The following is a 21,268-nucleotide window of genomic DNA, read 5'->3' on the forward strand; positions in this document are numbered from 1 at the left end:
TATCTTCCTGTAAATCATATGATATTTTGATGATTATTATTAAAATCTTTTAATATATTTGTAGATACTTTTACTAATTTCTACTTAATACTATTCTCTGGATCAATAAAATATATTGTTATAACACTTGATGTGAATCAAGCGAAACTCATTCACCATGAGTACTTAAACAATTGATAAATCTTATTCTAGATTGTTTCCATAAGACAAGCTACAACTAAGATTGAAAAATTACACACACAAAGAAATGGTAGTTTGTATAAAGAATGAATGTATATTCCGTGGTTGACATTAATTAGAAATATGTATGTTGTATGTATAATAACAAATTTATAATTTCGTTGTGACAACATATCTGACGTTTTAAATAAAAGAATATGGAAAAGAAGTATTTATTATTGTACAATTGTGAAGAATTATTTCATAGTTCCTATATCTATTATTTATATTATAAAGTATCTGTGACTTCATGATAAACGAGAAATAAAATTTAAATGAGTTTTTAAAATTGGCGCCATTTTTGTCGGACTACTCTTGAAAGATCCCTGTGAGTTGTGTGTGCATTTGTGAATTGTATACACGTTGAACGAAATGCACCTATATAACTTTCATACACAGTACACACGCACGCACTTTGATAGTATTTGATCATATTTGATAGACAGTGGCTACATGCAGCGTGCACGTTTTTGAGGTTAAACAGAACGATTTGTTTTAAACATGGTACGCAAAAAGATAGATAATCGCATTCGCGTTTTAATCGAAAATGGTGTTGCCACTGGACACAGAACAATGTTTATTGTTATCGGTGAAAAAGCAAGGGACCAAGTGAGTAAAATTTTTTAAAGTGAAATATTCATTCCAATTAAATAGATTAGAATTTAGATTACAATGGGCAACAATTGAATAATTTGCTTTGCTCACTTATTATAAACAGAATTCAAAAATTGTATTCTCTACAGGTTGTTTTACTGCATCACATGTTATCGAAGACTGTCATCAAAGCTAGACCGTCCCTGCTTTGGTGTTACAAAAAGGAATTAGGGTTCAGCAGTCACAGAAAGAAGAAAATGAAGTCCCTGCAGAAGAAAGTTAAATCTGGAAAGCTGGATGTCAATGAAGATGATCCATTTGAATTGTTTGTTGTGTCTACTAACATACGTTATTGTTATTATCACGAAACGCATAAAATATTAGGAAACACCTATGGCATGTGTGTTTTACAAGTGAGACTTTAAGTTTGGTATTCTACTGCATTTTATATCTGTTTTATTTACTCATTATCTGGTTGGTATTGTTTAGGACTTTGAAGCAATTACTCCAAATTTACTAGCACGCACTATTGAAACCATAGAGGGAGGAGGAATCATTGTATTCCTTTTACAATCTGTGAATTCACTGAAGCAACTATACACGATGAATATGGATGTTCATCAAAGATTTCGCACAGAAGCACATCAAGTATATCATTTATATTCATTTCATTAATTGAATAGTTACTTTCTATAGTGACTTCATTATTTCAATCTATTGCAGAATGTTGTGGGTCGCTTCAATGAACGATTTCTATTGTCACTAGCATCGTGTAAAAGGTGTCTAGTTGTTGATGATCAGTTAAATGTACTACCTCTATCATCTCATAATTTGAAAATTGAACCTGCCCAAAAATTACCTAATTCTGAAGAGCATGCAGAATTGGATGCTCTGAAAGAAAACTTGAAAGACACACAACCTATTTCTTCTCTTGTTAATTGTTGCAAGACAATTGATCAGGTTGGTTGAAATACATTAAAAGTAGCTAGTAAGTATTAGTATTTAATAACAAATATAATTGAAATGAACCTTTCAGGCAAAAGCACTTCTTAAATTTATCGAATGTATATCAGAGAAAACATTAAGATCCACTGTTTCTCTGACTGCTGCTAGAGGACGTGGAAAATCTGCAGCATTGGGATTAGCTATTGCTGGTGCAATAACTTTTGGTTACTCGAACATTTATATTTCTAGTCCAAGCCCAGAGAATTTAAATACCCTATTTGAGTTCGTTTTTAAAGGTAAATTATTATATAAACAGAATAATGCATAATGTTTGCCCGTGTAGTAAATTTTTTTATCGTCTTTAGGCTTTGATGCACTTGGATATCAGGAACACCTTGATTACGGACTAGTGCAATCAACAAATCCTGAATTCAATAAAGCCACTGTGCGTGTAAATGTCTTTCGGGATCACAGGCAAACGGTTCAGGTATGTTCTTTATCTATACTGAAATTGACTGGAACATTAATTTTACAATGAATATTAAATTAATCTTTTTTTCAGTACATTCATCCAACCGATGCACATAAATTAACTCAAGCTGAACTACTTGTAATTGACGAGGCTGCTGCGATACCTCTCCCTTATGTAAAAGCTATGCTCGGTCCTTATTTAGTATTTCTTGCATCGACTATCAATGGGTAAACACGATGTTTCCTACATCAATTAATTCCTATCAAATACTTTTATCATAGAATATACTATTGTTCTTATGTACACGATTCCCTTTGAACAGATACGAGGGTACAGGTAGATCGTTGTCACTGAAATTATTGCAACAATTACGTAGTCAAACGGTTGGTTCTAATAGGAATGAAAAACTTGATAAGCAGCAGAATGAAAAGACCATTATCGGAAGACAGCTACACGAACTTACTCTCGAAGAGTCTATTCGTTACAAACCAGGAGATTCTGTCGAGCAATGGCTATGCGATTTATTGTGCTTAAATGCTACTACAAATACGTCCATATTGTCTGGATGCCCACCTCCTGACTTGTGTCAGTTGTATTATATAAATAGGTACTTCACTTAAACTAATTGCAAGTAAATATTTCCAAAATGTTTTAATACATTGGATTCTTTTTCTAGAGACACTCTATTTTCGTACCACAAAGCGTCCGAATTATTTTTACAGAGACTAGTGGCTCTCTACGTTGCTTCTCATTACAAAGTAAATATTATTATTATATACTAGTAAGTAGACTGCAGATTGTATGCGTTTATGACAAAAATGGGCACGTAAAGTTTAAAGCAGTGGACATATTAAAAAGATTTAAGGATATCGATATATTGATTTCAGCTTAATAAAATAATCGAAAAAAGACAAATTTTTCTTTGGCTTGCAATCAATGTAAAATAAAAATGGTCTGCATCAATTGTGAATACTAGAAGCCAAATAAAAAAGTTCAGTTCTAAATTATATCTACTAGTTTTTGTCATAAATGCATAAAACCTGCAGTCTAGTAATAAGTATATTATAAGTGTTGAATATGGAAAATTTTTTTAGAACAGTCCGAATGACTTGCAAATGATGTCCGATGCTCCAGCGCATCATCTGTTCTGTCTTTTGGGTCCAGTGGACTCGAACAAGAAAACGTTGCCAGAAATATTAGTAGTAATTCAAGTAAGCATAGAAGATGTTACAAGTTATAATTAGTTTGCATAAATTTAAGTAACTTGACTACTTGTTGCAGTTCTAATATTTCTGTAATACATAGATTTGCTTAGAAGGTGAAGTGAGTAAGAACACCATAAATGATGGACTCGTGCGTGGACGGAGGGCAGCCGGTGATCTTATACCGTGGACTGTAGCGCAACAATATCAAGATCAGGATTTTCCATCGTTAGCGGGTGCACGTATCGTTCGCATTGCTACGCATCCCGATTACCACGGGGTAAATTAATCGATCACTTTCGCAATTTAATTGTATAAAATATTTAAAGCGACATTATTTATAATCAATAATTGCTGCAGATGGGATATGGCAGTCGAGCATTGGAATTATTAAAACAGTACTATGAAATGAAGATACTTAATATCAACGAAACGACTTCAGAAACGCCTGCTACAGAAATCTCTAAAGTGCAAGACGAAGAAGTCAGTTTACTTGACGAGAGGATTGGTAAATACGTTCATTGTGCTTAAAATAAAATTTTAAAGCAAAATTTGTTTATGTATCGTATCATTGATATAGTTGTATCTTTCAGAACCTCGAGCCTCTCTACCGCCACTCCTTCTGAAGCTGAGTGAAAGACGCCCGGAAAGTTTGGATTACTTAGGTGTGTCTTTCGGTGTTACTGAGCCATTATTGAAATTTTGGAAACGGGCTAGTTTTATGCCTGTCTATTTGAGGTTCGTATTGGTGCTTATAACGTTCCGTTTGTTAACACTAGGTTTACGGGACGCGTTAAAGACCTGATACTCTCTTATGTGCAGCAGGAATAGATAATTGTGTTTTCACTTCTTTTTAGACAAACTGCGAACGATATAACGGGTGAACATTCTTGCATAATGTTGTACAAACTCAGTTCTGAACAACAAGACGATGTTAGGTGGCTGCAAGATTATTGGAAAGATTTTCGACGACGATTTATTACACTACTATCTTTCTCGTTCAATGAATACCAATCTTCATTGGCACTGAGCATACTAATGAACAAAACAATTACTCTAGGAGTTACTAGTCAGTATATCTTCATTTATTTCTAGTGCATCAGATTATTTTTAAAAATAATTCATTTCTATTTTTATAGCCTTAAACAAAGAAACACTGGATGTATATTTTACATCGTACGATTTAAAACGTTTAGCCATGTATAGTAACAACATGGCAGACTATCATTTGATAATGGATCTATTGCCACCGCTAGCTCGATTATACTTTTTGAACATGATGGGCGATACTCATCTATCGGCAGTGCAATCGGTAATATTATTTTTCTAATAAATCGATATCAATTTAAATCTCACGTTGTTTCCAGTGAAAAATAATGTCCTTATTTTCAGGCTATATTACTGGGACTAGGTTTGCAACATAAAACTGTCGACAAATTGGCAGAAGAACTGGATTTACCGTCTTCGCAACTGCTTGGTCTGTTTAATCGAATTATACGCAAATGTGTACAGTACCTAAACGGGATTGCCGAGAACTTTATTGAAAATACTATGATGAGGAAGGAACTCAACACTGAGAGTGTGCAACTTAATCCTGTTAACGGAAAGAGCTTACACGATGAATTAGAAACTGCAGCTAAGGTTCAGTAATCTTTTCTTCTTGTTTTCTTAATATTAGCTTTACGAAGCACTAAAAGGGACTATTTTACATTACTTTATAAAAATAATGAGAACGTGTCTATCCAAATTTTTTTTATTTTTTAATAATACATAACCAAATAAATAAATTTGTTGAATAGTTCCTCACGGATGCATCTACACAATTTCAATAATCGTAAATTAAAAATATTAGAACGTGATCCTAGTGTTAAAGAGCTCGCTTATTGAGCGACTATTGCATTTATAAGATTATATCTTACCTAACATTTTTAATTATTTCCTCCAGGAATTAAAAACAAAGCAGAAAGCTGAACTGGAAAAATTGAAAAAGGAAAATTTAGATCAATACGCCATTAAAGGCTCGGAAGTTGAGTGGAAGGATGCTCTTTCCGGAACGAAGAGTAAAAATCTCATATCAATAAAAAGCAGCGAGAAAAAAATATCAGAAGATGACAGTGCCTTAGAAATTCAAAAGAAGCCGTCTAAAAAGAGAAAAAGACATTCTTTTAAGACTTGACGAGTGTAAAGTATTTTAAATATAACCAAACAAATAAATAATAAATCGATTATTATGCCTTGAACTGTTTATTCACCTTTTAATTAAGAAACAATACAAAATCGAGGTATCTAGTTCAGTGTTTGTCACATATTAATTTAATGTTACTCAAAAAAGTTATTATCCACTATATATTTTATACATTGGCAAATTAAATTCCTTTCGTGTTGGATAGATCGCGAAAGCAATCTTTCTAATAATTGCGAGGTATACGGTTGCTTTTTCTTTACAATTGTTCTCTGGTCTGTAACTTTTGAATGCTGATTTGACTTTTTATTTTCTTTCTGTTTGTGTTTCGAAATTGTTGCGTTCTTAGTATTTGAATTTTCTTGGGACGCTGCATTTAAACATTGCTGTACATCTGTGATTGCTTTCACATTATTAACAACTTCGCTATTATTTTGTGCTTCGTCCTTTTTAATACTACTTTCTTCTACAATACCATCCTCGATTCTTACTCTTTTAATTGGTACTTCTTCAGGTGAATCACCTAAAAATATTATTTGCAATGCATAGTATCAAACACCACTAATCTATCAAAAATTAATGTTTATACTCACTTTCATCGGATGCACTCCCATAATCTGCTACCAAAGTAGGCAAACTAGAAGTATTGATAACCGGTTTGATCAAAGGATCTGATGCTTCTTCTTCGTCAGAAATAAAATTAACATTTTCCTCGCACTCGTCATCCACAATTTTGTAATCAGATTCATTCTCCTCTTTTAACTCTGTATTTCGTAAAGTTACTGAAATGTTCAGTTATGTAAAACTACAATTGAATGAGAGAAAAAAATAATAAATTTAATGATTAAATATTTACATGTTCCAGGAAATTCTTTTAAACCTCTATACAATTTCTGTTCTTGCACAATATCACAATGTATTTGTGTAGATGGTTTCGACATTGTTCGTTTCCTATTTTGAAACCGAGACGATTTCTGTTTCTTTCGTTTTGTAACATCTACCTTTTGTTTAATTATCTCTCCTCTTTGCGATTTCTCCATTTCTTCTGCTCTTCGTAATTCTACATTGGCTTTCGTAGGATACCTCCTGTAATACTAGTCAACAGTTACATCTGCAAAGATTTCTATTTTAATAATACAACTTACTTTTTCCTTTCGGTTATCCATTTTTCAATGTCTTCGGGACTCGACACATTTTTTATCCTATGATATAAACCACTATTGTGCTGCATGGTGATGTGTTTCTCAACAAGCAATGGGTGAGCAGAAAAAGTACACCCATCGATACCACAAACTCTATGTTCATTTTTATGTTCCGAAAGACCATCCTCCGATGGAAAATCTCTGTCACACAATTCGCAATAATACGACTCATACTCCTCCGAACTGGTATAATGTTCGTCTCTCTGATCGTATGGCTCTTCATCGCTTGGATAAAGATGAGCCTAAAAACGGTAACTTCGAATATTCTTGTACATTATGCACACTGTGTTTCAATGCAAAAATACTTCTTATTACGTGACCATTAACACTGAATATTCCATTAATTTTTAACAATTTCTATATCATACCTTTATCCTTTAAAGTTTTGTAATATCTATCGACGTTGCAGAACTTATTATTTACTACTATTAAGGAATAATACACTTTTAAAATATTTTCTCTCGGGTGCGTTAATGTAAAACTAATACACAGAGAACTTCTTTACGAGAGGAAATAGTATAATTTTTTTTTAACAAAGATTGCCTTCTTCCCAAAATCAAAATATGTTTCCTTGTTCGTGGAGTTGTAGAAGTATTTTTTCAGAGTTGCATAAATATAAATAACATTTATAATACAAAATAGAACATATATATATGTAACATGTGTATATACATGAAATGATGATTACTTGTGTACTTATATACTTCATAATATGTTACACATTTAAATGTTTTTCCAGGGTATTCAGAAATTCAGTCTTCACGTTGAGAGAACTGATACAAACGCAGATTTTTCCGTCTATTTTCTTGAACATCGATGCTCAATTTGTCTATCGTTGATGAAAATTTTCTTTTTCGAACACAACGTACAGTGTATAGTGTGTATTACAATTTAAAAAATACAAATGTGAATTGTAAAAGAAAAGATATAATTGAAAATATAGTAGACCTTAAAGTATGTATTGAATTCTAGCTGTAAATTATTTTGAAAGAAACTAATACAACTAATAATGCACATTCAGTAGAATTGACTTATTGCATATATAGTATTGATTAAATCTAGCACTTGTTAATTTTGCACTGTGTGCCACAGGATGTATCTGATCGATACAAAATTTTAGGAAGACAGTATGTATGTACATCTTGCATGAACGGTTCTTTTATAGGTCAAATCCAAAGAGATCATTTTCATATTTCAGAACGATTATTCGACGCCATGTGCTTAATTGCTGTTACTTAAATGGATCACAGAGTAATCGGGGACACCAGATTTAGAACTTATAGAAATACGATTTATTCTTACAATACGCATATCTTAATTACAAATTTATTTTTGTTATCCTGGATTTCTTTTATGGAAGTCATATATTATTGAAATTAATAAACTGTACTCGATACTACGACACATACTAACAAACAATTACAAAATTGTAATATTCGAATACAGAGCCACAAGCTATGTCTGGAAAGGCATTTAATTTTAAGTCTACCGGACGAATCTTGATTTTACATTGCCACACAATGCATTCTGAAAAATGTATCAACCAATAATTTCGAAAATTAATTTTCAGACAAAAATTTACAATAAGGAGTGTTATAGCTCGCAGCACTGTATACTGGCCACAGAACAATTCAAGAGCTTCACAAGAAAGAGCTGCTAGAGGCCAGTTCCTAATGTATATGATGAAGAACAAATGATAAACGTCTAATACTACTATTCGTGAAACTATGTAAAATAAGAAATATACAAAATTTTACATTCGTAAGCGTGTACCAATGAGTTAAAAGGACACAAAACAGTTTCAGTTTTCCTTCGTTATATAGTGTGAACAAAGAAACGATAGAATTATCGGTTATTCAAAGATTAATTAAATTCTATTCTTTCAAAACTAATTCATTACGACAGTTTAATTGGCATGCACTTATATTATAAATGCTAAGAGAAAAGAAGAGAAGAGAAGAGAAGAGAGAGAGAGAAAAAGATAAAAAGAACTTATATTGCAATGTAATGATATTTTACAAATGACAGAAAGCGGATAATACAATTTCGTTTCTCGATAATTGAAAGAAATGATACAAATATCTTCAATGGGCAGTATTATCAACATACTGCACAAACGTAAGAAATAATCAAATCGTTCTGAAGTTTGAAAACAGAATACTTGTGTATGTAATTTCAAATGTTCAATTCTTTATAGGAGGAGTAGCCTGAAGCTTAAGACTGTGCCTGTTCGCTGGAAGGCTGGTTCTCCTCCGTTAGCTCCGTTTGTTCTGATTGCTCAGTCGCATTCTCAGTTTTCTGAACACCCTCGGATTCAATCGTATTCTTATCATCAGTTTTTTGACCACCCTGTAATCAAAGCAATTTGTCAACTGGAATAGTGTCAGATTAAGTACATAATGCCAATTAAATATACCGGTGCAAGAAATACTTATTATAAGTAGGAATTATATAAATTACAGAAGATACAACATCGATAATGATAAAAATGTGACTTCACTAAAAATATTTAACTCGAAATAATAACAATTAAAATGAAAGGATATACCAGGTTTTACAATACGATCGAATATGGTGGTAAATTAAAAAATTGGAAAAAATAGATTATTGACAACTTACTTAATTATTTGTATGGTTTACTTACTTAATTAAGTATAACATAATTCCTAGCTTTGTATCAATCATTTTATGAAAACGAACACATAATAACGAACTTCTAAATAAAAATCTTATACAAGAAATTACTATTGAGTATAGAATATTCTTAAACTTTAGAAAATATTTTTGAATACTTACTGCAAATAGCTAAAAGAAATAGAGAGGGTATATTACTGTGCCTATGATACACCAATCACAGACCTTAATCGATATGTTAATATAAACAAGCAATAGAGAAATTTAAGGAGAAGATATTAATTATATAAAAAATTCGTACAATTATATTTTATTTGATTGTACAGGGTGGTCTACTTTATTTATATATATATTTGTCTATATTAGTAACAATGGTTGTGCAACGTAAACAAATATTTATTAAAAGCAATAGAATGCAATATCGTAACTTTATATTGAAATTACCGATTCAATGAACCTACAATTGGCATTTAATATAAATTCCAAGGTATACAATAAGAAATTGTAATACTATTAGGAGCAGAAGTATCTATACCGTTAGAATCTGAAGGTAAGAAAAATTATGTTTTCTAAATTTACATTAATATACAAGGAGTTTAACCATATGTGGTAAATATTTTAAGAAATATTTTTACACAGGCAAATACAACAAAAATTGAGAGGCTTTGTTTTTAAACTATGAACAACTCAAAAATGGAATGGCAATTAAAACTTCTATAACTGTTGTAAAACTAGATATCTAGCAATTGGCACAAAAAATATAAATTATCTATTTACATATTCCGTGTATAAACACTTTTGCTCCTTGTTACATACATTAACAATGCTTTTACGCAAATAGAAGATTGTAGATGTATTACTTTTTTAATTGCAGTATGTCAAATTATGATCATAAATGAATTTTATGATCATTCATTACTTTTCATAAGACATACTTTTCAATTAATATCTTTTCCAAAGTATACCAGAAATCATATTTTCGATTATTAGTGTGAAAAAAGAACTCAGTTTATTCGTGGAACTGTTAGTTTAAGAAAAAGAAAGCATTAACTTATGCTCTGTCTGTAAAAATTAAATGAAAAAATGTACCTGTTCCGGATGTTTCGCAAGATAATCATTTTTAGCTTCTCTGATCATCCTGGTGACTTTGTTCCTCAAATCTTTGAACTCTTCCCATTCTTTTGCATCTTTGTTCTTTTTCGCCTTCGCATAAAGCTTATTTTTCTTTTGTATTTCGCTGCGAATTTCGTCGGTCATCCATGGCTTCTTTAGCTCTAATTCCTAAATAATAATATTGTCTTGTCAGAGCTTATACTTACAAACTTTACAATATAAATGAAATTCTCAAATACCTTTTATTAAATATCAATTTGAAAGAGCTACTTCTTTATAATGGCGTCATTAATCCGCTAAATTATGTTTTACATATTAACATGAAATTTGCTTATATTTAAAATTCCATTCGCTAAGATAAATACACTTAAGCTATGACTTACATACTATAAGTACTCCCCGTGCCTCACAAGAAGTCCCTTGCAAGGAATTCGGTACAGTGGTCAGCCGATTAGACCAGATTGGAGGGAGACACCTTGTTTCATACAGATTTTTAGCTCTAGCCAAAATATTGGCTAAAGCAGTGGCACATAGTACATATGTAGCATGTGACATCAAACCCTAAATATTGGGACTACTGGAGCGTCAGCAATGGGGATAAGCGGAGTGAGCGAGGAGCTGCTTTGCCACCACGACTTCTTGCGAGGCACGGACTATACATTATAAAACATTAAAAACTCATACTTACTTCTAGCTTGCTTACTTTCTTCACGTTATTTAGCGCCTTGCCTTTAGCGTTGCCATTCCCTATGGAGAAGCGCGGTCTCATATGTGGTAAAATTTGAGGTGGCAATCCTCTTCTGGACCAGGGACGCATAGGTGGGCCTCTGGGTCCAGCAGCCCGGAGACCCATCGGTGGAACCATCGGAGCCATACCCCTGACTCTTGGACCGAACAACGGCATGGGCCCACTGGGTCGATTCACACCACCTGGTCTCGGTGGTGGTGGCAGTCTTTGTCTCATGGGGCCGAAAACAGGACTCATGGGTGGTGGTGGCATCCTCGGAGGTAAACCGGGAGGTGGAAGCCTGCCGCCGAATCTTGGAGGTGGAGGAGGTCGTATGCCAGCTGGAGGCACTCTCGGCCCTAGCAGAGGTCCCCGATTTAATGGACTCATGATTATCTCTGAGACTGACCCTACCGAACCGCTTCCGTATCTCTGGACGAGCGACGCTCAATGTACCGCCAAGTCCGAAACTTCCGTCACAAGGTTAATAAATGCAAAACTTCACGAACTGTTTGGACGCGAAATACCTCTTCCGGAACTAAAACTTCAGGTTTATCAGTTTGATCCTCACCGGATCTCAGTGCAAAACGAATCGCGGCGTCGATTGTTGACGTAGATATCGTGAAAACATTACGGATTTCTGTGAATGTAAGCGTACGACACCGCAAACAGCACAGATCACAGAGCTTGAGCTACGGTCATAGTCTAACGCGTTTCAAGACGGCCAAATTTGCAACTTGTACGAGTTACCAGACGTACTCTATGGTCATAATGGTTATAATTTAAAACCTCAAGGTGGGTTTTCAAGAATACGAATTACTGAGATAGTGATGGGCACCATCGACTAAAAACTATCGACTAAATCGATAGTAGCCAACTACTATTTTCAGTCGACTGATTTTTTAAACTATCGACTGAATTTAGTAGTGGTTGGGTTACTATTTTCAGTTGACTGTTTTACACGTCGCCATCTTGAAATTTCAAATGTCAGTGTCGCACGATGAAACGAAAAGGTTAGAAATACATGATTATGACAGGACGTGCAAATATGCAAGTAATGAAATATGTAATAGATATTTCAATACTTTAATTCATATCAGATGTTAAAATCTTATTGCTATTTATGCGATATAAACTATATATGAGATATACGTAGACATAGACTATAGCCCGCAATCTAGACGTAACCACTAAAACGAAATTTCAGTCAACTAAAAACTATCGACTAAATATTCGATAGTATGTAGTAACTAAATAGTAATTAGTCGATAGTTGAATTTAGTCGATAATGCCCATCACTATACTGAGACGAACTCTAAAAGAGTTCGTTTCGTGTCCCAAGAAGAGTGTAGGGAAAAGGAAGGAGTGATTCTTGAGGTAATTCTAAACATCTTTTTCCTGTGCCAATTCGCGCCGAAACACTTTGTTTTCGAGTTATTAACAAAGAACACGGACCAATCAGAGCGCGGCTATAGCAAATGGATTCCGACTCGGCAATAGGTCCCGCTGAGCGTGCCGTTGCCGTTGACTGAACCGTAATTCGTCCGCTGTAGCCGCGCCCTGATTGGTCCGTGTTTTTTGTGAATAACTCCTGTACAAAGCCGCGAAGAATATTTTCGTAAAGGAAAAAATTACTTCAAATGATCTTAGGAACCACCCCTTTCAAGGAAATACAACATTTTTGGGATACCCTGTATAATACTACAATTAGATATTCATTAAAGGGAAATGCTCATTCAATTTTTACGTATTACTACTTGTGGTATATTAATACACGATTCTTTCTTTAAGAAATGTAATCAATTATTCAATGTGTCTATATTATAATAAATGATACAGCAACACCTTACCGTGGCAAAACAGTAGTATTACGTAATTAACTAGCAATTTAAGTATTTTGTCGCAGGAGACGTTCCAAAATGCTTTGGCAAAGCTTTGGCATTTATCAGGGCGATTTAATGAACAGTTATATTAAGTATTACCCTGGTATTACTATAAAATGCCGTAATAAAAATGATTAATGTACAATGTGAATTCAATAGTATTTTTAAAATTTTAAATTATCTTACTCCATAAAGTATGTTATGAAAGATAGCTCCTTTATCAGTTTGCATTTTTGTAGCCGAAATAACCGAATAAATAACTATTTCGATTTCCCACAATAACGATTTTATAATGTATAAAAAATATCCTTTTATTTTATAATATTATGTTTTTGAATCTCAAAACTAAATTTCATCCTCGTAAGTATTGAAATTTTCTAATTTCAACGTGATTATATAGGAAAAATCGTCTTTCATGCGAACCCGCCTATATCCGGGAATGCGTTTAAAGTTTAAGAACACGAATCGTTACGTCGCGCATCTGATTGGTGTTCTCACGGTTTACGAAAGACGTGCTCATTTCATTGGCCTATTCGAGCAACGCTTCTAACGTATCGCCAGCTGTTGAAGTTACGTTTGTTTGAAATCAAACGGCAACTGAAGTTTGTTCGGTTGCTTGGAGCTCCGAAATTAGATTTGCCATGTATGGACACTAGACTTGGCTGTAACAAGGAAAGGGCATGTTAATTGTCTGAAACAAGAGGAATAATAACTTGGGAAGAAGAAACGCCTTGTTAACATATATATATATACGTGTAACATTGGCAGAAAATTCAAATCCAAATAATGGCCACGATTCGGGTACACGAGGACCAAGAAAACCGTATCGTCGATATTCGCCGTGGAAAAGAGAATATCCATGTGCCTCTTCAATCTCAAACACTGCATCAATCGAAACGTGCAGTCCTCGGTGTTATTCACAATAACTGCAATCGCAATTCGAAAGTGGTAGGTACACCATTTTTTCGCCCTCCCTCCCGCGTTTTTTCTACTCGGACAATCGTCGTTTCTCTGCTTCATTCTCGATTAAATACCATGAATTCTCATAGAAAACGTAGAATAAACATTTTCGGAAATTATTTGTTGCTCCCCTTATTTACCAGGGGGCAAAAAGTACAATCGTTCCATGTTACATTCATCAGAGTCTCTCGCTCATCTTGCTCCTTTTTTAGCAGGAAATTTACAAAGATGAGAAACATGTCAAGACAAAAGCAGTTATTCCTACGCAATTTGAACCATTTAAAATCTATGAAGAGAAGAAGGAGGAAGTTATGTTCAAGGTATACGAGGATAAACTAGAAGAAGAAACTTCTGTCGCACTAAGAGACACGAGGGACAAGAAAGAGCTGAAAAATAAACAAGATCTTATGTCTGAGAAAGAAAAGCCAAGATTGGAAGTGAATCCTATGATCGTTTCGAATTTGCAAGCATTTTGCAAAGCTAATATTCAAGACATTCATCAGAAGAAGCAAGATGAAGAGATGTTTCACCATGATAGTCCAATGTCTTTGGAGAAATCTGTTCCTTACTCGTCTTCCTTGGAGAAGGAATTACAAAGAAGAAGGTGTTCAATGAAGGAAAACCTAGAGAGCTTCTTCGATGTGGACGAATATAGGGCTGATATATTTCAATATTTACGTGTTGCAGAGGTATGGCAGTCAATTAACCATAATGGAGTTCATTGACATGGTTATTCAATTTTTTTTAAATATAAATAATCGTTTACAATTTTCAATACTTGTTTTAGACACAACATAGACCAAAACCAGGTTACATGAAGAAGCAACCGGACATTACATACTCCATGAGGTCTATACTTGTTGATTGGCTTGTTGAGGTAGCCGAGGAATATCAACTACAAACTGAAACGCTCTACTTAGCTGTTTCCTACATAGATCGTTTCCTATCGTACATGAGTGTTGTAAGAGCAAAATTACAACTTGTTGGCACAGCTGCTATGTTTATCGCCGCGTAAGACACGTTTTTGCCTCAACACATTCTTCTAATCTAACAAGAGAACATATTTAAGCTACACAAGCCGAGTTTAATGAAATTTTCGTGAGAGGAGTTCTAAAAAAAAACATTTTATTGAATATCTTGGGAACTATTAGAGCTAGAGGAATAGTTTAAATGGCAAAGTTGTGTATTTTTTTCAGAAGGACTAGATCTGCGAAAACAGATTTCAAATATCACTATTTGTTTAAGCAATATCTTGAAAATTCGGATACGTAGGAAAAATAGGGGATACATGTTTCTGGATTTTTGTCATTTAACAATAATTCTTAAATTCATAACATTTTCCCATCTCGTTTGAAAAGGAATATTCGGGCTTGTTTCGTTGATGAAAACACAATCTTTTACAATATTTTGAACTATACGTTAGATGTCGTTAATTGTTTTTGCAAAAGGGGTGTGCCCTAGGTACAAATAAAAGTTCGACTAAAACCGGCTTGTGTAACTTGAACATGTTCTGTTGTGAGAAACAGTACATTACATCGGCCTTATTAATTACAGAAAATACGAGGAAATTTATCCACCAGACGTTGGAGAATTTGTATATATCACAGATGACACCTACTCGAAGAAACAGGTACTACGAATGGAGCACTTAATCCTGAGGGTTTTGTCTTTTGATCTAACTGTTCAAACACCGCTTACATTCCTTATGGAATATTGTATTAGCAATAATCTTTCTGAAAAAATTAAATTTTTAGCGATGGTGAGTGAGCGAATTTTCATTATCGATCGATTGTCGTGGTGTTACAATGTTTTACTTTCTTTTTTTTTTTGTACAATTTTTCAGTACTTATGCGAATTATCGATGCTGGAAGGTGATCCGTATCTGCAGTTCTTGCCTAGTCACTTAGCTGCATCCGCATTGGCACTTGCACGACACACACTGCTGGAGGAGTTGTGGCCGCACGAATTGGAGCTAGCAACGGGATACTGTTTGAAAGATCTTAAAGAATGCATTATGTACTTGAACAAAACATTCTGCAATGCATTGAATATTCAACAGCAAGCAATCCAGGACAAATATAAAAGCAGCAAGTGAGTTTGAAAATTGAATATTGATTTATTTCATGATATTTTACAACCAAGAGTCAATTGTGTATTTTTATCTAGATATGGACATGTAGCATTGCTATTACCACGACGTATTGATTACGTGACATTGACTTCCGAAGACGAAGAAGATAATGCCTAATATTTACCAGACATTAAGAGAGAAAAAAAAACATAGAAGAATCATTAAATTTATACATATTTGGGGATAACGAACCTCCCACAATAAATCCCGTTTGAATAGACTAGGAGGGGATTAGGGGCAAGACTGACCTATTGTTTCACAAATGAAATGTATGAGTTTATTAATCTATTAGCATGTTGAGTCACTATGCATTGCCGGAGTAAACATACTGGCTTTACTCCACACATTTCGCTACCACCTATACTCGTTGTAGGTTGTAGGTAAAAATTTTAATAGCAGTCTTTAGAGCTCCGTCATTATATTAACGAATGAAGCTCTAAATTATGTTATTTAGGAATTGTATTTTTATAAGTATTTTTTAAACGATTGTTAAACAGAACATTTGCTTTACATGATGACTAAATTTCGTTGCCGATGATCTATCATCGTAATAGGAAATGAATAATAACTGTATTTATTTTTGATATTGTACTGGAAATACTACTTATTATGATGGAGACACTTCTATGCATGATAACGATTGCAACGTTTCTCTGCGTGTACGATTCTCGTACAGTTATTTATTTACGGTACTCGAAACTATCATAATGGTCGTGTCCTGTTCGAATACAACATATTCTATAAATATTTCGTAGATCATACCAGACTTGTACAAATATCTTTTATCAAAATTTGTTGTCGCATACTGTTTTATCTCTTTTGATCTTTAGAGACAAATTTTAATATAAACAGGGGTACTTGGTACTTGATAATATAGACAGGTCTATATAATGTAATGTTCTGTTATAAAAAAAATTTTACATAAAGACTCCGCTGAGAATAATTAATATATAAGATACACAAAATATATGATGGATTGTATAATACGTTTGATAAATACATTATGAAAAACTCTAAACTAAAATATCAATAAAATTAGACGAATTCTGTCAATAATTAGAAAAAAATTAAATTTATTTAAATGAGTACATTTCATAAAAAGTGTTATGATTTTACTTTATTTGTTAAAATTGAAATATTTCTAGAAATAAGCTTTCAGATTAATAATTTCAGTAATATTATATTTTTTTATAATGTAATCTGAGAAAATGATTTCTTTAACTTAAATTTTCGCAAATATGTTTGTGGTGTTGGCGTATTCGTTACTGTTGTGCGTGAGTATTATATAATGCGTATTATACGGTATGTGATACGTATTCGCATATGTTACGACCTAATTTGCTATCATATGTATAAAAAAAATACTCAAAACGGAAAAATGCATGAATACAGTTTTGTATGATAATCTCAGAGAGTTGGCAGTACTGGTTTCTATCCTTTAACCACCACATTCAATTGTGCGCATGTGTGCGTTGTAAGATCAAACTAGTATTGACGTTGACAATTTGCAGTTGATATTTGGTAGGAATCGAAGGAAACGACTGTTGGGGGTGTTTCCCAAAATATTAATCACACATTCCACAATATTAGAAAGGTACAACACGTTCGAATCGACATTGTAGAAAATCCATTTCGATTAAATAAAGTCTTTTCTTTGGCCACTTTCTTTTCTAAATATCTTCGGTATTCTGCATGAAAAATACATTTTCAAATAAATGCATGGTTCTAGGTTACCTTCAATATAACTATTTAACTGTTGCGTTAGAGATATTTATTTAACTATAATTTAACCTCTAAGACATTTTGTGAGCTACGTTCCATCAATTAAGAAATTAGTACTATATTAGTGTAAAATGACGATGTCAGTACCGAAAGTTGTAATGTCACAATTCATTTTTACATACGTCACGCCGCTTCAATATCTTTATTTACAATATTGTGTGTAGGTGCATTTATTTAAGAAATTTCGAAATGTCAAAGAACATATAATTTTTGTATTTTTTTTTTTTCATGTATAATGCATTAATTTATCTTCACTAAGATTGTTTGACATTCTTATTAGTCGATATGGATGCGTTCGGTGACAACTTTGTCATTGAAGGAGAAGTGGATCCTGTCGCAGAATTTGTAGCGAGAGAACAGGATCAATTAGCAGGACTAGAAGATGAAATCCCACCGGTTTCGATGTCTACTTCTTCGGCAGGATCAAATGCAAATGGTAAACAATATTTTCATTTGAATTATTATAGTGTACTTTGTTTTATGTTTAGACATCCAAGCCAGTGTATATAGGTCAACCTTTCTTAGAAAGTTATATTTAACATGTATATTTCTAAAGTTTGCTTCGTTAGTGTTCTTTTAACCCTTTGTGGTCCTATATGGAGTGTGATTTGACATAACACTTCATACCAGCCGGTCCTATGTTGATTATGACTCGACATCACAATATTTCTGACAGAATTTGCACTGACCTGCTGATACGAAATAGTGAGCATAGCACAGAACAGCTGAAACAAAACTATATGATTGGCACAGACTACAAATGGTTAAAGCTTGAACAGTTTTAATCAATATATTATGACTCTGAAGTCCAAATATCTTCCATTCAGTTTTCTATGCATATTCTATATAATTAATCGCAGTCTTATATAGTGGAATGGAATAATGAATTACTAAATCTCTAATAGATAATTTACCTGAAAGTTTTGGCAATTTAAAAGTTGGCCCAGGTGGGGATGCTGAGGGTAGCTTTGAAATAATAGATGCAGTTGGGCAACCAAATGAAACGCAACCTCCACCAGCTACAGGTAAACTCTGTCATATTATACTTTCAACGAATACAATTAGGAAGCAACGAACATAAATTAAAGCACTGTATTTATTTAGAAACTGTATCCAAACCACCACCTGTAAAAGAGGAACCGGAGAAAATACGGAAATGGAGAGAAGAACAAAAAACTAGATTAGAGGAAAAAGGTATTAATTACTTCCCACACAGCTTAATTTTAAAAATATATTAAAAAATGTCTGAATAAGGTAATGCTGCAAAGGCGTCTCACTGTCATTGAATATTGTTTAAACATATTTAAATGTTTATAATGTTATAAAAATGTATACTGTTGTATTTAAGAGAGCCTACGGATATCGTTCTACGTAAGAAACATCCACATAGCTTTTATAGTTAAGGGGGAAAAAATGTACATATTTAAAATATTTTTATCTATGCGATAAGGCTGAAGATTCTCTCAAAATTTCAAGCCAATCAGTCAACTAGAACTTGAAATATCGTGGCAACCGTTTCGCAAAAAGTGGTCTCGAGAAAAACGTGTTTAAAGGTTCAACTATCAACTATCAATACATACCTCGCAACGCGAGTTGCACTCTTCAAACGCGTATAACTACTTTAATTTTACGAATTAAGAAAGAATAATCGATTTTTTCGGAGATAAAAAACCAGAATACCCCCTTAAAACAGAAAAGATTCTTAAAGTGAGAAATTAAATTGTTCAAAAACTGAAGGTGGTGGAAAGAAGGTACTTTCGAATTCGTGGTCGTCAAACTCTATAAAAATCGCCTATATTTAATGATATTTTTCCGCAATTAGATGCAGAAGAAGAAAAAAAGAAAGAAGAATGGAGGGAGGCTGCAAGGAAAGAGTTAGAAGAATGGTATAAGCATCACGCAGAAGCTATTAGTAAAACAAAAACCACAAACAGGTAATATTTACTGTTGCTGTTTAATTTAATTTTGTTTTCTGCAATCAACGCGACATATTTTTTACTAATATAGATATAACTTTTAATCGCGCATTTGTAGACGCAATTAAAAGTGTTTTTATTCCGTCTAAGATTATAAATACTTTATTGAATTATTTTAAGAAATCTACTACATGCAATTATATTATTTTCATTCTGCTTCTTAGGGAATCAGCCAAGTAAGTTATACTATATTTTTTTTGCATGTATAATTGCATTGCAATGCTGTGTACTGTATAGCTTTGCTTATACAATTCACAACGCCAAATGCTATTGATTATCAGAAACATTTGACATTTTCATATGTGGTCAGCTAGCTGCTTTATAGTCTTGACTTAGAGATATTTTACGCTTGATGCAATTATACGTCTGCTGTGTATCAAATTATTCAAGAGGTATAGGTACTCTACGTATAGAAAGAAATGTTTTATCATTGACATTATATGTTTTTTATACGAATAAATGAGTACTTCGTTATCGTTAACTGTAGGTTCAGTATCATAAATTTATTTTTATTTTTGTAGTAAAGCCATATACGTGAGTTTATAATATAAAAGAAACGTTTCCATTTTGTTACAATAGAAGTTAGAATTTTAAAGATACTTAGACTTCGTATTGTTACATACACTACACGTAAAGAAAACAAATAATAGAAATGTTAACTGCATACACTGCAATTACATTAATACATAAAAAAACTTACAATCACCGCATAGTTTCAGTTTTTGTATGCCTCCGCGTCATATTTAATATGCTACTTTTATTAATAGGAACGCCGAGAAACAATTCGTTGCAGAAGCCGATGAAGTGGAGCCAGGGACAGAATGGGAACGCATCGCGAAACTTTGCGATTTCAATCCAAAATCATCGCGAACCTCGAAAGATGTTTCACGGATGCGTTCGATCATTTTACAATTGAAACAAACTCCACCTTCCCCGGTCACTCTTTGATCGAATTAAAAGCCGGATTAAAGCATAGATATACAGAATATCAAACGTATTAAACGAAAAAAAGAACAGTGTACGCAAGTTACAATATCATTGAAAAACAAAGATCGTATCTGATCGTGTCATGCAAAAAATGTAATATTACTGTGAATAAAGATTATTAATTAGAAAGTATTGAAATAAATATTAAATTTAAAAAATATGTATTATAATTATCAATGTGTTGAAAATAAAAAGAAACAAAATTGAATGTAATAGTTTCAGCCACGTTACACGCATATGCGTTCCGATGTAAGTGGTA

The 21,268-nt window shown here is 33.2% G+C and overlaps 4 protein-coding genes across 7 annotated transcripts; 3 read left to right on the forward strand and 1 right to left on the reverse strand.

Annotated features, from left to right (window-relative positions):
• The first annotated feature begins 611 nt into the window (after positions 1–611).
• Positions 612–5,658, forward strand: L(1)g0020 (RNA cytidine acetyltransferase l(1)G0020). Its single transcript, XM_076790746.1, has 17 exons — positions 612–828; positions 963–1,226; positions 1,303–1,461; positions 1,537–1,773; positions 1,850–2,054; positions 2,124–2,245; positions 2,321–2,457; positions 2,553–2,837; positions 2,907–2,988; positions 3,325–3,441; positions 3,536–3,712; positions 3,793–3,940; positions 4,026–4,170; positions 4,290–4,501; positions 4,572–4,744; positions 4,825–5,073; positions 5,378–5,658. The coding sequence occupies exons 1-17, from the start codon at positions 721–723 to the stop codon at positions 5,606–5,608; spliced, it is 3,051 nt and encodes a 1,016-aa protein (XP_076646861.1). The 5' UTR covers positions 612–720; the 3' UTR covers positions 5,609–5,658.
• LOC143355695 (FMR1-interacting protein NUFIP1) lies at positions 5,642–16,100 on the reverse strand. The gene is made up of 7 exons (XM_076790751.1): positions 15,980–16,100; positions 11,252–11,930; positions 10,540–10,731; positions 6,760–7,058; positions 6,471–6,700; positions 6,208–6,396; positions 5,642–6,137 (listed from the first exon to the last, which is right to left on the reverse strand). The coding sequence occupies exons 2-7, from the start codon at positions 11,678–11,680 to the stop codon at positions 5,752–5,754; spliced, it is 1,725 nt and encodes a 574-aa protein (XP_076646866.1). The 5' UTR covers positions 11,681–11,930; positions 15,980–16,100; the 3' UTR covers positions 5,642–5,751.
• On the forward strand, positions 13,667–16,394 carry Cyca (cyclin A). Of its 2 annotated transcripts, none has more exons than XM_076790759.1 (6): positions 13,667–14,121; positions 14,349–14,822; positions 14,921–15,144; positions 15,688–15,892; positions 15,977–16,224; positions 16,300–16,394. In XM_076790759.1, the coding sequence occupies exons 1-6, from the start codon at positions 13,960–13,962 to the stop codon at positions 16,379–16,381; spliced, it is 1,395 nt and encodes a 464-aa protein (XP_076646874.1). In that variant the 5' UTR covers positions 13,667–13,959; the 3' UTR covers positions 16,382–16,394. The 2 variants fall into 2 exon arrangements, with proteins under 2 accessions (XP_076646874.1, XP_076646873.1); XM_076790758.1 differs by having other exon boundaries at positions 13,684–14,121; positions 14,346–14,822.
• Positions 16,395–17,706: 1,312 nt separating this feature from the next.
• Clc (clathrin light chain) lies at positions 17,707–21,217 on the forward strand. 3 transcript variants are annotated; one of them, XM_076790763.1, is made up of 7 exons: positions 17,707–17,858; positions 18,327–18,482; positions 18,985–19,071; positions 19,151–19,240; positions 19,869–19,980; positions 20,187–20,198; positions 20,790–21,217. In XM_076790763.1, exons 2-7 carry the CDS (start codon positions 18,332–18,334, stop codon positions 20,968–20,970), a joined length of 633 nt encoding a protein of 210 aa, XP_076646878.1. In that variant the 5' UTR covers positions 17,707–17,858; positions 18,327–18,331; the 3' UTR covers positions 20,971–21,217. The 3 variants fall into 3 exon arrangements, with proteins under 3 accessions (XP_076646878.1, XP_076646876.1, XP_076646877.1); XM_076790761.1 differs by having other exon boundaries at positions 17,709–17,858; positions 18,952–19,071; XM_076790762.1 differs by lacking the exon at positions 20,187–20,198 and having other exon boundaries at positions 17,710–17,858; positions 18,952–19,071.
• Positions 21,218–21,268: the final 51 nt, after the last annotated feature.

This window comes from Halictus rubicundus, chromosome 7, assembly GCF_050948215.1.
Source record: "Halictus rubicundus isolate RS-2024b chromosome 7, iyHalRubi1_principal, whole genome shotgun sequence".
Taxonomy (NCBI): domain Eukaryota; kingdom Metazoa; phylum Arthropoda; class Insecta; order Hymenoptera; family Halictidae; genus Halictus; species Halictus rubicundus.